The 15,814-nt window shown below is 42.3% G+C and overlaps 1 protein-coding gene and 1 pseudogene across 2 annotated transcripts in view; one reads left to right on the top strand and one right to left on the bottom strand.

Moving 5' to 3' along the window:
* FAM20B (FAM20B glycosaminoglycan xylosylkinase) overlaps positions 1-15,814 on the top strand; it is a 49,186-nt gene that overhangs the window by 2,631 nt on the left and 30,741 nt on the right. Inside the window, exon 2 of one of the 2 annotated variants that reach the window (XM_003893465.4) lies at positions 14,555-15,064. In XM_003893465.4, coding sequence (XP_003893514.1) covers positions 14,688-15,064 — 377 coding nt within the window. In that variant the 5' untranslated portion in view covers positions 14,555-14,687. Of the gene's footprint in view, positions 1-11,234; positions 15,065-15,814 lie in introns of those variants that run through there. The other variant, XM_017951862.3, reaches the window with a different exon arrangement.
* LOC116271282 lies at positions 7,692-8,504 on the bottom strand (annotated as a pseudogene).

Raw genomic sequence — 15,814 nt, 5'->3', positions numbered from 1 at the left:
ACCACCTGGCACGTAGTCCCAGAAGGACCTGACATTCAGATTCAGAAGACAGTCTCCTTTGTTTTTTTGGTTGTTTTGAGATGGAGTCTCGCTCTGTGACCAGGCTGGAGTGCAGTGATGCAATCTTGGCTCACTGCAATACCTCACTCCTGGGTTCAAAGCGATTCTTCTACCTCAGCCTCCCCTGAGTAGCTGGGACTACAACTGTACATTTTCCTACGCTAGCTAATTTTTATTTTAAGTAGAGGCGGGGTTTAGCCGTGTTGTAGGATGGTCTCGATCTCTTGACCATGATCCGCCTGCCTCGGCCTCCCAAAGTGTTGGGATTACAGGTGTGACTACTGCCCCGGACCAACTGTCTTTTTATGTATTCTTACAGAATACAAAGAACGCCCTCCTGCTTCAGTTATGAGATTGTGGCAGTCACCAAGAGACAGCCTTTAGTTTTAGGATTTTCACGCCAATTGAAATGGTAGACACACATAAAAGTGCTTAAGGAAACTGAAGTCTGCCCTGAAAGTAAAGGAACAGAAAATTTCATTTAGAGATTTAAAATTCAGAAGAGATAAGAAGCAGAAACTTTAAGGTTGTGTGTGAGAGAACAGAGTCTGCAAATGGAAATCAAGAGGGAATGAACTAAAAGTCAGAATTTATCAATTTAACATAAAAATAATTCCATGATATAAAAGATTATAAAATAAAAGCTAACCACAGAGGTTGTCTCTTGGTGATTGCCACAATCTCATAACAGAAGCAGGAGGGCATTCTTCGTATTCTGTAAGAATACATAAAAAGACAGTTGGTCGGGTGCGGTGGCTCACACCTGTAATCCCAGCACTTTGGGAGGCCAAGGCAGGCGGATTGTGATCAAGAGATTGGGGTCATCCCACAGTAACATGGTGAAACCCCATCTCTACTAAAGCCAAAAAAGTGGCTATGCGTGTGGTGCACACCTGTAGTCCCAGCTACTCAGGAGGCTGAGGCAGGAGAATCGCTTGAACCCAGGAGGCAGAGGTTGCAGTGAGCCAAGATTGCATCACTGCACTCCAGCCTGGTGACAGAGCGAGACTCCATCTCAAAAAACAACCAAAAAAACAAAGGAGACTGTCTTCCAAATCTGAATGTCAGGTCCTTCTGGGACTGAGTGCCGGGTGGTTTGTGGATTGGGATGGGGAGCACAGTTACAATGAGGCCCTGCAGTTGCTTGTAATTGTTACAGTAATCTGTGTATCTTGTGTATTTTTCTCTCTGCACCTGACAGTGCCTGTATGTAGAAGGTGTACAATAAATATTTGTCAGTTGAATGAATAAATGGACAACAGTATGAGGGAAGGGGAAATATTCTAATGTACATACTAAATTGTTTAGTTTCTCTTTTTGTCAAAAGAAAAAAAGCCTAGAAAATGTGTTTCAGATTACTGTTCAAAACATGCTGTAGAGGTGTGTTATTTGCTTCTGTGATTATATGGTGTTCTGAGCCACCTGCAGCCTGGGAGTAGCCTGTGTAGGTTCCAGTCAGGTGCAGCTTCACAACATTGCTCCTGCAGTCTGTTCTGGCTAGGCTAATTGGGCAGTTGGATTGATAGCCAGCGTTTTTGCATTAATAGAAGAACTTAGAGCTCTTGGTAATGGGCATGCCAATAGCATTGACCTGACTGCCCTTGTCCCTTACTTTGAAGGTGGAAGAGGGGAGTTTTCCCTTCTTAGAGTACTTCTCCAGCAGTTCCTTCTTCTACACCTACATATATCTTCCTGTTTTCCTTCAGCTGTCGCTGTAACCCCAAGTACTAATGAATTCATTAACATAGGCCTGGGCTGCAGAACAGAAGCTTACTTTGCTATTGAAACGAGCTTCTGACTAACTTATAATGTCAACATGACTGCTCGAGCTGCCTAGAAGAGAACATAATGCAAAGATCTCACTTCTGATTTGGTCTTTCTTATCAAAAACAAGAGAAGAAATGCCTATCTCCGATGTAAAGAATCTGGGGGGTGCATCTGTCATCCCAGTACGAGATAAGAAAAATGTAAGCTGATGCAGAAAAGAGACCTTGAACTTTGGTGAATGTTTAAGGTCTGTACTTTCTGGCAAGATAACCCCTTTAGAGAAGAGGGTGCTAACTTGGGCATGTTATAAAGGCAGGTCAAGGAATATGAAATTATGAATGTGTAAAGAGGACAGAACCAAGTACAGAGGGAGGCAGTGAAGTCTATCATTCCATGCTCTCAAATGTTAACTTTCCGCTTTATATACATAGCAATGCCTCATTTACCTAATAATGTTGGGAAATAAGGTATTATATGCGAAAATTTTTTTTAGTTATACCTTTTGTGGAAAAATTTTTACAATGTATTATATGCTTTGGTTATTGTTACTAGCAGACTGGCAGTAGTTGAGTGAGGCTCTGAGATGATTTAAAAATGTAGGTTGTCCTCTCTGGTTTTTGAATTATTGAATCTACTTGAGTAGGATTCAGTTGTCAGTCTGTGTCTTCTTTCGGTGGTGGAAAGCTGCTCTTTTGCTACTGTTAGTATCCCTGCTGCCCTCTTTTAAATTTGCAGCTTCTAGCAAACTATCACAAGAACAGAAAACCAAACACCGCATGTTCTCACTCATAGGTGGGAACTGAACAATGAGATCACTTGGACTTGGGAAGGGGAACATCACACACCGGGGCCTATCATGGGGAGGGGGGAGGGGGGAGGGATTGCATTGGGAGTTATACCTGATGTAAATGATGAGTTGATGGGTGCTGACGAGTTGATGGGTGCTGACGAGTTGATGGGTGCAGCACAGCAACATGGCGCAAGTATACATATGTAACAAACCTGCACGTTATGCACATGTACCCTAGAACTTAAAGTATAATAATAATAAAAAAATAAAAAAAATTAAAATTAAAAATTAAAATAAATTTGCAGCTTCTTATCTGTGGAGTAGGAGCTTCCTGACATTGAATGTAAAGCAGCTAAATAGGCTTAGTTATGTTCTACCTGCTCTTCTCCGAGTATTAGGGTATGAACTTTGTAACCACTGTTTTTGTTGCCCAGAGACCTTTTTTGTTTGTTTCTTATCGTTGGTGTAGATTGTGAACTTGTGCTCTGTATAGGTGCATTTATGTTCCTGTAGTTCTTTCTGTAGAAAAAAACCAAAATAATATGAAAGTACTTACTCGTGTGGATTCTTGTTTTGGAAAGCACTGCCAATAATATTTGAAGATCTGATTTCAGCCCTGTCTTGTATCATCCTTGGGCAGTGTGTTAGACAACCTCCTTTCTTCCTTTTAGCATTTCCAAATTGTCCTTACTCTCAATCCCAGCCAATAATAGGAACCAGGTTGGCAATAGCGGTGGCCTTGAAAGGTGGAAGCAGGATATACAGAAGGTGGCAACTTTAAATTGAGTGCATATAATTGGTATACATATTCGATATTTCTGCATCTTTTATATACTGTATGCCTGAATTCATTGTAGGACTTATTTCCCCATGTCTCTGAAAGAGGCAGTCTTTAAACCAGAGAGTTGCCAGTTTAAAAGAAATTCTTATAACCCTAAAGGTCTTTCTCCCTTGCCCTTCTCTCCTTTTATTCCACAAACACTTATCAGATACCTCTTACAGGCCCTGCACTGTGCTAAGTTACTTGGAAGTACAAAACATGAATAAAATCTATCCCATCCTCAAAAAACTCACAGTATATTAAAAGAGACAGATGTGCCAAAAAAAAAAAAAAAAAACTGTGTGTGTGTATGTGTGTTCATATTATAACAGAGGGATCATGCTTGGAGCCACCTAGCTGTAATTTCAGCACAGATCTGTTTGAGGTTCTACTGTTTCTGAAAGTGATCTGTGTGGGCTGTCAGCTTGACATACCATAGAATATAAGGCTAAAAATGCGAGGTCTATTGTTGTATAAAGTTTATGTGGTTTTCCAAGAACTGTAATGAATTGAACACTAAAGATGGAAAGCATATGAAAAGCTGAAGGAAAATGTTGTTTTATTTGTAATTCTGTATTTCAGCACTATGCAGGAATTACCTTCTATGATCTAGCCTTAAATGGTGGTTCTATACTGACAGTTGAGCTGTGAAATACCTGGAACTTGGGAAGTTTCATTATACCTGGTTTATTTAAAGGAAAATGCAAATTGTTACTCATTTCCACGTAGTGTCAAGATTACTGTGTGTGTGGGTTTTTTAGAACAGAACTTGCCAGCAGTATGAGCTAAAGTTTTTTTCTTTTCATTTTTCACGGAAGAGCGTTGCCCTAAATCAAGATTTAAATGGGACAGGTTGCAGGGATTTATTTTTTTTTTCAGTTTACTTATTGAAATTATTCAGTTACTGCCTATTTCATTTGTACTTTCACATCTAGCAAGAAAGACTACCTTAATGCTTCATTAATGCCTGGTGATGGTCTTAGTTTCCTTCCTTCAGAGGGAACTTGTTAGAGAATTTCACATAAGGGATTCTGAGTTTACAGATGTAAATAAATGTTTAAATGGAAGTGAAAACAGTAAGGAAAACCTGACACTTGGACCAATTTGGATTATGTGAGAATTAGATTTTGTATACCTGTACTCTTAAATTACTCTTAAGGCTTATCTTAAGGGCTTTAGCACATGAAAAGCTGTCATCTTTAAAACACAGAACTAATTTTCCAAACTGAAAACAGTTGTGAAAGGCGTTCTATTTTAGCCTTTTTTTGTGAAATGGGAAAAGTTCATGCTTCCCATCTGTTTCAGTTACATTGAATGTGGTAGAATTGAACTTTGTAGAGAAGAGAAACAGGTTGGCCAAATTCGTGACAGCCTCCCAGTCTTCTGCTTTGCATGACACTCACTCTGAAGATATCTATTTGCATAGTCTTATCTACTTCTCAAATTTAGGCAAGGATTTGGTTCAGAAATACAAGACTACTAATTACTACTAAACTCTTAGTAATGCAATATGTGGATTTGGCCCCTCACTATGTAACCAAGAAGACAACATTATGGTGTATTGATTCCAATGAGGGTTTTCTTTGTCATTTTTCTCCTCTCAGGAGGTCATCTTTGTGTTTTGGTATGGTGATAATGACTAACAAGTGATTGCTGTGGGTCATCCAGGCACTAATCTTAGCACAATACATGTAGAGATCTCAATCTTTTTTTTTTTTTTGAGACAGGATCTTGCTCTGTCGCCCAGGCTGGAGTGCAGTGGCATGATCTTGGCTCACTGCAACCTCAGCCTCCAGAGTAGCTGGCTCATTCATTTTTAACAACCCTGTGAGTTAGGTAATAGTATTCTTGTTTCATTTTTTTTATATGCAGAAACTGAGACCCAGAGAGGTCAGAAGTTAAATCTCTTTCCCAAGACCCACATTAGGTGGTAAAGGAAGCATCCAGCATTCTGAATCCAGAGGACATGCTTTAACCCCTCTGCTACAGAAAGCTTATATTTAAAATAAAAAGGTGAATTAAGAAGCTATTTCTTGAATGGAGAATTAGCAGAGAAAGGAAGAAAACATATCTGTAGATACTGATTAATGCTATTACTTGGTATTAGTTTTTATTTTTAGTTGAAGACCCTCATGTGAAGATGAAAGGAAGAATAGCGTGCTGTTGTGGCAGGCAGCAAAGCAGGAGTGGGCTGGTTTTCCCAGGGTACTCAGCATTTACTGAGATAATAAACACTTAATGCTGTTTTATATTGGAGGTTTTGACTTTCTGGACATCTTGACTGTCACACAATACTAAAAGATTTTTGAATGCTGTTAATTTTACTTATCACTGCCACTAACTGTCAGGAGAGACTACATTTATTTCTAGGGAACAGGGGATGTAAATTCGTAACACCTAATAATATGCACAGTACCCTACTGTCACTGCTAGTTAAAAATCAAAAGGACAGTATACCAGACAGTCCACGGTAAAAGCGTGTGTGTGTCTAACCTTTTTTGCACTTAAAGATGTGCTTTTTGCTATTTATGCTTTGGCCGAAGTATAGAAGTTAGGCTTTATAAACCAGACTTGTGTCGATGTGTGAATGTGTCAGGTTAGCCTTGATTGCTCTGTGCTTTAAGTCTAAGTAGGGCTCTGAAGTATGCAAGTGGATTTTAGTAAATGATCCAGTTGAGAATATATTTCTTCTTGTGATGCCTTTAAGAGACTTTGTTAATTATGTATCTTTCTAAATATATACAATGAAGACAGAAAAACATAAATGACATATGACTTTTATAACAAGTATATCGCTCCTCAGAAGCCGTTAATAATCATTTACAAATATGACCTAACAATATATCAAATCAATTTTTATTTGTACTTAATGGTTAATTTAGTGATTACCCCCTCCCTGAGATAATTGTTTTTAGTCACATAATTTATTTCCCTATGTCTTCTCCCCTGGTATTTTTAGTATCCCCAAAAGGAGTTGATGGGGGCAGAAGAGATGTGAGAATGTTGGGTTTTACGGACTACCTCAAAATAATAGTGGCTTAAGACAATGATTTGTTCGTTCTCCTCCCCTCCCCTCCCCTGCCCTCCTCTCTCCTCCCCTCTCCTCTCTTTGACAGACTCTTGCTCTGTCACCAGGCTGGAGTGCAATGGCGTGATGTTGACTCACTGCAACCTCCGCCTCCTGGGTTCAAGCGATTCTCCTGCCTCAGCCTCTCGAGTAGCTGGGTCTACAGGCGTGAGCCACCATGCCTGGCTCATTTTTTGTATTTTAGTGGAGATGGGGTTTCACCATGTTGGCCAGGCTGGTCTCAAACTCCTGACCTCAGGTGATCTGCCCACCTTGGCCTCCCACCTAGAGTACTGGGAGTACAGGTGTGAGCCACCGTGCCTGGCCTGTTATTTTTTATAATTTTATAGGTCATCTGGTCTCACATGTTCCTGCTCACATCATATAGGCTGGGGTCACAACAGTGACTGTATTCTGCCAGACCACAACTGGGACTGGAATGTCCTTGAAAGTGTCATCTTCATGTCTGGCACTTCAGCTGGGGTGCCCAGGATAGCCAAGGGTTGGCTGGACCTCTCTCTCCATATAGATCACTTGTCATTTGGTAGTCTTAGCTTGAGCTTCTTTACATGGTAGCTAGATCCCGTGAAAGTAGAAGCTGCTAGATCTCTTAAGGCCAAGGCCCAGAACTGGCACGCAGTCACTTCCACAACATTCTGTTGTCAGAGCAAGTTACAAAGCCAGCCCAGATTCACAGGGAGGAAAAACAGACTCCACCTCTCTCTCTGTCTCTCTCTCTCTCTTTTTTTTTTTTTTTTAAATAATAGAGACAGCGTCTCGCTGTGTTACCCAGGCTGGTCTCGAATTCCTGGGCTCAAGCAATCCTTCTGCCTCAGCCTCCCAAAGTGCTAGGATTACAGGTGTAAACCAGTGTGTTTGGCCCTGACTCCACCTCTTGATAGGAGAAATTGTTAGTGTCTGTCTTTGTAGACAGTCAACAAAAAACTTAAATTCAAGTCTTACCTCCTATACTTACCAAACCTTCAGAGTTTTACTGAAACCAACAATTACCAAAGAATTTTGTAAAAAGATCCTTGTAGTTCCTACTCAGGATCAAGGGCAAAGAGATTGTGTGCATAAATATAATTCTATACCAGTTAGGAAATCCCACCCCTTTGCCTCAGATCTCCTTTGTTATTAGTCTTCTGCTTGAAACATTCTTACCGAACATTTCCCTTGTGGTGCTTTATGTTTACAAGGCATGTTACATTCTGCTTAAATCATAAGAACCTCATTTGATCGTTAAATTAGAAACACAAAAAGTGAAACTTATGTTTACTTTTACCATAGCTTTCACTTTTAGTTGCTATGAGCAGAGGTTGGTATTTATTTCTTCTCTATGACCTCAGAGGTAGTATTGTGAGCTTGTCACTTAATCAAAGGGCAATTCAAGGGGATACTTCTAATAAGGCTTGGAATCTCATTGGTGGCTTGTAGGACTCTCTAGTAAGGTAGTAAGTGTTAAGGCCAGGTGTTCTCATGTTCCTCAGCAGCCACATACAATGAGATTTATCACATGATCTGTAGACCCCCACACCAACATGCTTTTCTGTAAATGTTCCTCCACCATCAGCCAGATTTTTTTTAAGTACAATTTCCATTTTATTTTTCTCCAGAGAATGGTCTGTCTTCAGTCTTTAAGGACTCAGCTCCTTACACAGGCTTTGGTGGGGGTCGTGGGGCAGAACCCACAGGTCTAAATCCAGGTAGAGGTGTTCGGTCCTTGTGGGCTTCATGAGATTGATTCCTGATTACTTTGCTGTGAATTGCACAACTCAAACAGTAAAGTAGCTTCACAAACAGCTTGGGAAGCATACAGGCATCAAAGACGCTTCTTCAGAAATGTCCCTGACTGCTGTGGCCTCCACTGTATTTTGAATGATGAATTTCTTAATGGCCTTGTCCTTGGGCACACATCAGGCACAGTTCATGCAGCAAATAGGTTGCACGTGGCTGTGGCCATTTTTGACATGATCTTTGTTCCTTGTTTTCTTTGTCATCTTGGAGGCATGGACCGGAGAGGAGATTCTTGAAAGAAGACTTTACATTAAGACCTCACTTTTTTTCTGTGGGATCTATATCTCTTCTCAGAAAACAACTTAATAGTCTTAAGTTTGCCCTTATACGATATTTATCAAATGAGAAGGATGTGTGTGTGTGTGTGTGTGTGTGTGTGTGTGTGTGTGTGTGTGTGTAGAATGAAAGTGAATTAGCCAGCTGGGTATGGTGGCTCACACCTGTAATCCCAGCACTTTGGGGGGCCGAGGTGGGCAGATCACTTGAGGTCAGGAGTTCAAGACCAGCCTGCCCAACATGGCAAAACCCCGTCTCTACTAAAAATACGAAACTTAGCCGGGTGTGGTGGCTCACACCTGTAATCCCAGCTACTTGGGAGGCTGAGGCAGGACAATTGCTTGAACCCAGGAGGTGGAGGTTGCAGTGAGCCGAGATAGCACCACTGCACTCTAGCCTGGGCGATAGAGCGAGACTCTGTCTCAAAATAAAAAAAGAAAGTAAATAAGTAAATTATCCTCCGTAGCAAGCCTCATGTAGCTGATGGCGCTAAGGCTGAAACCAGGGTTCAGTAGGAAAATTCCTTATAAAGGTCTGCTTTCCAGAACTCCAGGTTAGGAGTTTATGCCAGCTTTTCATGTGAAAACTATTTACAGTTATGCCATTTGTACTGCCTTTTTAATATTTAACACTTTTGAAGTTATGTTATTACCTTGAGTTTATTTGTTCTTTGAGGTAGTTTCTGTTCTGCATAACAGAAACATTAAAATAAATGACCGTAATATAACTGGACATTGTTGCACTGTTTGAAGCATTTATTGGAGGAGCTGAGGGTGTGATATAGAGCAGGCACATTCTTCTGGGAATGTTAGTGAGGTTTTTGTGAATAGTTTGAATATACACAGTGAATTTGCTTTTATTTCCTTAGTGTCTGAAATGCGGAATCTTTGGAAAAGTCCAGTTTGCAGAATATAGTATGCTCCTTGTCCCAAATTAAAAAGGAAAGATTATGTGTCGTGAAAACCCTGTCTTGGATACTTTCTCCTCTCTCACATATAAAGGAGTGAAGGGGATCATTCTAAGGAGCCAAGATTCTGAAAGGAGAATTAAGAACTATATACAATAAGCTATTATACAAGGCCAAATGTAGTTAAGTACTGGCCGAAAGGAGGGAGAAGTGACTTTAAGAGTTCAGGAGGGACCAAAAATTGTCTTAGAGATGGCCTTGGAGATAAGCCTTAAAAGGAGGCTTAGACTTTATGAGGAGGAGATTGGAAGAAAGGGTAAGAGAAAGAGGAATTTTGAGGGACTACAGTGTAAGGAATGACAGAACCAAAGGGCACCTACACATCAAGAGGAGGACCACGGCATGTTCAGTTGATCCCTTATGGCTAAAGCTGAGAAGAGGAACAATGGGATTGATGTCTAGATTGGAAGCTATTTAGGATACAGCTTTAATGCCTTGCCAAGGAATCTAGAATCAGAGGTCGTTGAGTGATTTGAAAAATGATTTTGGCTGCATTATTTAGGCTGGATTGGAGAACCTGGAGGCTCAGGCATCAGTTCTTTCTGTGGTCCAAAGGAAGGTGATGAGCACTGAAGTTGGTGGCTGTGGAAATGAAAGATGGTTATAAAGAACAATGACAAATTGCACTGTTACTCATTCTACCAGGATGTGGTGACTATAATCACAAACATGAAAACTTGTTTAGTCACTTTTTTTTTTAAGCTGCCCTCACTTAGACTCTGCAGAAGTAAATAGTGAAATAATACAATTGAACCCTTCAGTTCCCTTAATATAAATCTCTTTCTTGCTTGCTTACTTGATTTCTTTCTGTCTTTATATTTATTTATTTATTTATTTATTTATTTATTTATGTATTTTGTGAGACAGAGCGTTGCTCTGTCACCCAGGCAGGAGTGCAGTGGCACGGTCTCAGCTCACTGCAACCTCTGTCTCCCGGGTTCAAGCGATTGTCTCCTGCCTCAGCCTCTTGAGTAGCTGGGATTACAGGTGCTCACCACCACGTCCAGCTAATTTGTGTGTTGTCCAGGCTGGTCTTGAACTCCTGACCTTAGGTGATCCCCCCGCCTCGGCCTCCCAAAGTGTTGGGATTACAGGCATGAGGCACTGCCCCCAGCCAGTTCCCTTAATGTAAATTTCTAACCTGAGTGAGTGAATTGTTTGTGGCCCTGAATTGATGAATGTGTTCTTCTGAGGCCTCTTCAAAAGGAGAAGTTTTGAAATAAGTTTCAAAACTTAAAAGGACAAACTTGGATTGTGGAATTGGACTGTTTTCCTTATCTGAATTTTGGAGCTGTTAGAACTTCTTATTGCATCGATGATTAAAAACAAAACAAAAAAACCACAGCTCTAACGTTTGTGCAAAATGTTTGGATATATATATATAGCATGAGGGGGAGGATTTTCTTCATTCTAAATGAATGAGCAATACCATTAAAAGTTTATGGGTTGGCCGGGCGCAGTGGCTCATGCCTGTAATCCCAGCAGTTTGGGAGGCCGAGGCGGGCAGATCACCTGAGATTGGGAGTTCAAGACCAGCCTGATCAACATGGAGAAACCCTGTCTCTACTAAAAATACAAAATTAGCCAGGCGTGGTGGCGCATGCCTGTAATCCCAGCTACTTGGGAGGCTGAGGCAGGAGAATCACTTGAACCCGGGAGGCAGAGGTTGTGATGAGCCAAGATTGCACTATTGCATTCCAGCCTGGGGAACAAAAGTGAAACTCCATCTCCAAAAAAAAGAAAAAAAAAATTTATGGGTTAACCAGACTTTAGTCCTGAAGGATGTTCTATAGAAAGTAAAAGCCTATTAAGCTGACCCCTTTGTGCCAGAATTGTATTGCATTTGTAGCTAGTTGCATCTGGAGGTGCTGAGGAAATGATTGTCAATACAACTAGATTTCCATATTGCCTTTTATCTCTGCAACCCGAGAAGTGTACCGTTGAACAAGTACTTGAAAAAGTTGTGTGGTTTAGGTTGCATTAGAACTAGCAAAAATCTCTGAAATCTTCTCTGCTTGCACTGCTGTTATCAGTAATCACAGGGAACTGTTTTACTGAGTTCCACACCAAACTTGATACCATCACAATTACATTTTAGATGCACTTGAATTGCCTTTGTTTCAGCTAATAGTGTTGCCTACCCTGGGAGATGATGATGAAACAAAACAGGTGGCGGGGGATAATTGGAATTTGAAATTAACTCTCACTTTCTGCTTCCTTCATGAAATGAACAGAAAAGGAGTGGTTAATCACTGAGAATAAACTTCATTCAGCTGGCTCACTGCAAGGTGTTGCCTTTAGAATACATTGTTGCTCTGATGGGCTGCTTTTGAGTATGTTTCCAGCTGTTATTAGGGGAGCAGTATCATGTTTAAGGGGGAGTGTCTCAGCCTGAATCATTTGCTCTATTTTTTTGTATTGGTTTTATTTTTTGGATTAATGGTTTGAGTTGTTAAATGAATTGGAGAGTGAAGCAACATCCTGTTATCTTCTTGTCATCTTTGTCTTACCTCAGTGCTGTGCTGTCTGTAGGCACAGAGCAGAGCAAGCCTGTGCATGTTTTTCAATGGCCTTATGGAGGAGAAAGCAACCTCTCAGGATGCAAATGAGACGGAATTGTATGTTCTTGACACCGTTGCAAAAATATTGTATTTGGAGTCTTTTAACTTAAGAATTGCCCAGAGTGTGGTCAGCCCCATGCTAGAAGGAGCACTTCTTTATGTCTGTGACATGAATATCCTTGTTATGTGCCTGACCATTCCAGATGTAGTAGTGTTGCCATAGTACCAGGCTTTATTAGTTTTCTGGTTATATTCTGCTAATAGCTAGATGGTATGGGAATATTTTTTCCCTTTACTTAAAGTACACAGTTTTGATTATCAATGATTTGCAGGTATTTTAATTTTGAAAAATAATTGGTGAAGGACTAAGTAGAAATATGTGTCTGGGGTTGTATTTAAATACATGAGCAACAGATATGACGCGTCCAGGATCGCTGAGTACTTGGACTCAGAGACAGCTATTACTCTCCTCTGCACCCTCTGGCATTTTTAAGAATTGTTGTCTTACCAGAATGAGAATTGGAAAGTTACCAAATACTGGTGGTTTGGGATATGCAAAAATCCTTTATGGATTTTGAAAGTTAAAAAAAATGAGAGTTAAACAATTATGTATAGCTTGCTCTTTTGTTTTTGTTGTGTTTTTTTTCTCATTGTTTTGGTTATTAGGCATGTGTAGCCAACCTCATGGCTCCTAGATGGCTTGCATTCCAATTAAAATAGAAATATTTGCTTTAAAATTTTCAGTATATGTGGTTCTTGCTTATTAGTGTCACGGGATCCTTGGGGTGTCACTTTGCCAGTGAGAAACCTCTGTGGCCATGGCCGTGGCACCTTCTGCCTGAATAGTGCTCGTGCCCACTGGGCTCGTTCTGCCCACTCAGTCTTGCAGGCTGTGCTCAGCTCGTACTACCAGCCTGGATCCCATACCTGCCAAGGGCAAGCCAGGTGCAGAGCAGCGAGGGGTGTGTGGACAAGCTAGCACGGGGTCTGGCCACTGCACACAGCCAGGCACTCTGGCTGCTGTGGTGGGGTAGGCATTTGCAGGCATAAGCACAGCTGCCGGTTCTGTGTGAGGCTGCAGCTGGACCAGAGTATCACATGCAGCTTCTGCTGCAGGTGCCCACGTCCGGACAGGGGGAACATGGGGGCATCCAGAAACTTGGAGACACCAGGAACTTCAGAACTCCAAAGAGGGCGTCACAGCCCTGGCTCGGGGAGACCCTAGGTCTGAGCTCCCCAAAGGGCCCCAGCTCTTCTCTCTTTCTGATTGCCTACCACATGGTGAGCAGGGGGTGTGTTTCAGCCCTGTTTGCGTTACAGCTCTTTCAGTCCCGCCATTTGGTAGGTCCTAAGTTCTTGTCCCATGCCCAGAAAGAATGAAGTATGCAGACAACTGGGGGGTGAGCAAGGTGGAGAGGAGCTTCATTGAGCAATAGAACAGCTCTCTGGAGACCCAAAGTGGGTAGCTCTTTCTGCAGCCATGTCGTTCTGATGAGTGTCTAGCTCTCAGTGGAGAGGAGACCCACAGTAGGTAGATCCCTTTTGCATGCAGGTTGTCCTGACATCTGTTTGAGTCTGGCTGAGTTCAGGGTTTTTATGAGCTCAGAAGAGAGGCAGTGTGTGCTGATTGGCCATGGGTGGCCATGGGTGGGCCCAGAAAAAGCACCATAAGTTCTCACTCTGGTCTGTGGACTCTTAACCAGAACTGACAGCCGAGCCCCCATGCCTCAGGCCGTCCCTGGCTTGAAGGTGGGGCTTCACCGGAAACCCACCCCTTTCCGCCCAGGAGCCTGCCTCCTGCCACCATTCATGTCATCCACAGTGCCCAGGCTGTTCATAGCAAGGGATGCCTGCAGGCCTACACTGAGCCGGCCTCATTCCTCCCTTGGCCTCCCTCCCATGCTCATTGGTGCCCAAAGTCCAGAGTGGGCTGAGACAGCAGGGGCCTGGTGTATCAGCACTGCCCCAACCACATGTACACCTGGCCAGGTCACAGCATCACCTGGGCTCGGCCACAATTTTGCTCCACCCCAGAGTGGGTGCTGGGAGTGGGGAGAGGCCAGGCAGCAGGAGTGGCATTTCTGAGCCTGTGGGTGTAGCTGTGGCTGGGGGCTGCAGCTGCACCCAGGAGTATGGGGCACCTGCTCCAACAACTTGGAAGAGGGCAGGGCTCCCGCCTGTTCCCAGCTCCTGCCAGCTCCATGGAGTGTGCAGCCCTGGCCATGCCTCTCCCACTGCGGCTGGCTTCTTTGCAGCAGCTGCTCCAGATGGGCCGCTGCTGCCATCTTTAGGTCCCTCTCCAGACTAGTTAATTTTAAATTATTGAACCTTCTTGAGCTCAAGGTTAGCAAGCCTAAAAGGGTGAGTCATGTATTAGAGGCTTGCAAAAGATTCAGTGGTGGAAGGACAGAATTTTTGATCAAATTTTGCTTTGTATTTGGGCTTGCAGGAACTGTGGAAGGTGCATCAGTGAAGAAATGGACCAATGTGTATAATCATGGAATCTTCTTGCTAACCATCACCACCAGCTCTCCTTAATAAGTGAGCAAGAGTGGGTCAGGGGAGAAGGAAAAGAGGTCAACATGAAGCTAAAGCAGCGAGTCGTGCTGTTAGCAATTCTCCTTGTCATTTTTATCTTCACCAAAGTTTTCCTGATTGACAACTTAGATACATCAGCTGCCAACCGGGAGGACCAGAGGGCCTTTCACCGAATGATGACTGGCTTGCGGGTGGAGCTGGCGCCCAAGCTGGACCATACCTTGCAGTCTCCCTGGGAGATTGCAGCCCAGTGGGTGGTTCCCCGGGAAGTGTACCCTGAAGAGACACCAGAGCTGGGGGCAATCATGCATGCCATGGCCACCAAGAAAATCATTAAAGCTGATGTGGGTTATAAAGGGACACAGCTGAAAGCCTTACTGATACTTGAAGGAGGACAGAAAGTTGTTTTCAAACCTAAGCGGTAAGTTTTCATCTGGGAAACTGCATGTGCTAGTTGGTTGATTGATTTAACTTGGGTTTTATATAAGATTTATTTTATCATCTTCTCTTGGAAGTCTCTTCAGTAAAATAAGAGGGGCAGACTAGATCTCTAAAGTCTTTTCTAGCACTTAACATGAATCTGCGTTTATAGTATCATACAGAATAGTTTTCCTGCCCTAAAAATCCTCTGTGTCCTACCTACTCATTTTTCCCTCTCTGCCCCGGAACACCTGGTAACCCACTGGTCTTTTTACTGTCTCCGTAGTTTTGCCTTTTCCTGAATGTCATATAGTTGCAATCACAGTGTGTAAGCCCTTTCACATTGGCTTCTTTCACTTAGTAAACTGCATTTAAGATTTTTACATATCTTTTTGTGGCATGATAGTTCATTTGTTTTTATCACTGAATAATATTCCATTGTCTAGATGTACCACAGCTTAATTATCCATTCACTTACTGAACGACATCTTGGTTGCTTCCAAGTTTGGGGCAATTGTGAATTAAGCTGCTATAAACATCCATGTGCAGGTTTTTGTGTGGACATAAATTTTCAACTCATTTGGATAGATACCAGAAGCATAATTGCTGGACCACATGGTAAGAGTTGTTTCATTTTGTAAAAAACTGCTAAACTATCTTCCAAAGTAGCTATACCATTTTGTGTTTCTACCAGCAATGCATGAGAGTTCCTGTTGCTCCACATCCTCACCAGGGTTTGGTGTCAGTGTTT

This window comes from Papio anubis, chromosome 1 (assembly GCF_008728515.1).
Source record: "Papio anubis isolate 15944 chromosome 1, Panubis1.0, whole genome shotgun sequence".
In the NCBI taxonomy this organism is placed as follows: Eukaryota; Metazoa; Chordata; class Mammalia; order Primates; family Cercopithecidae; genus Papio; species Papio anubis.
Note: the sequence above shows the minus strand (reverse complement) of the source record. Positions and strands in the feature narration are given on the sequence as shown.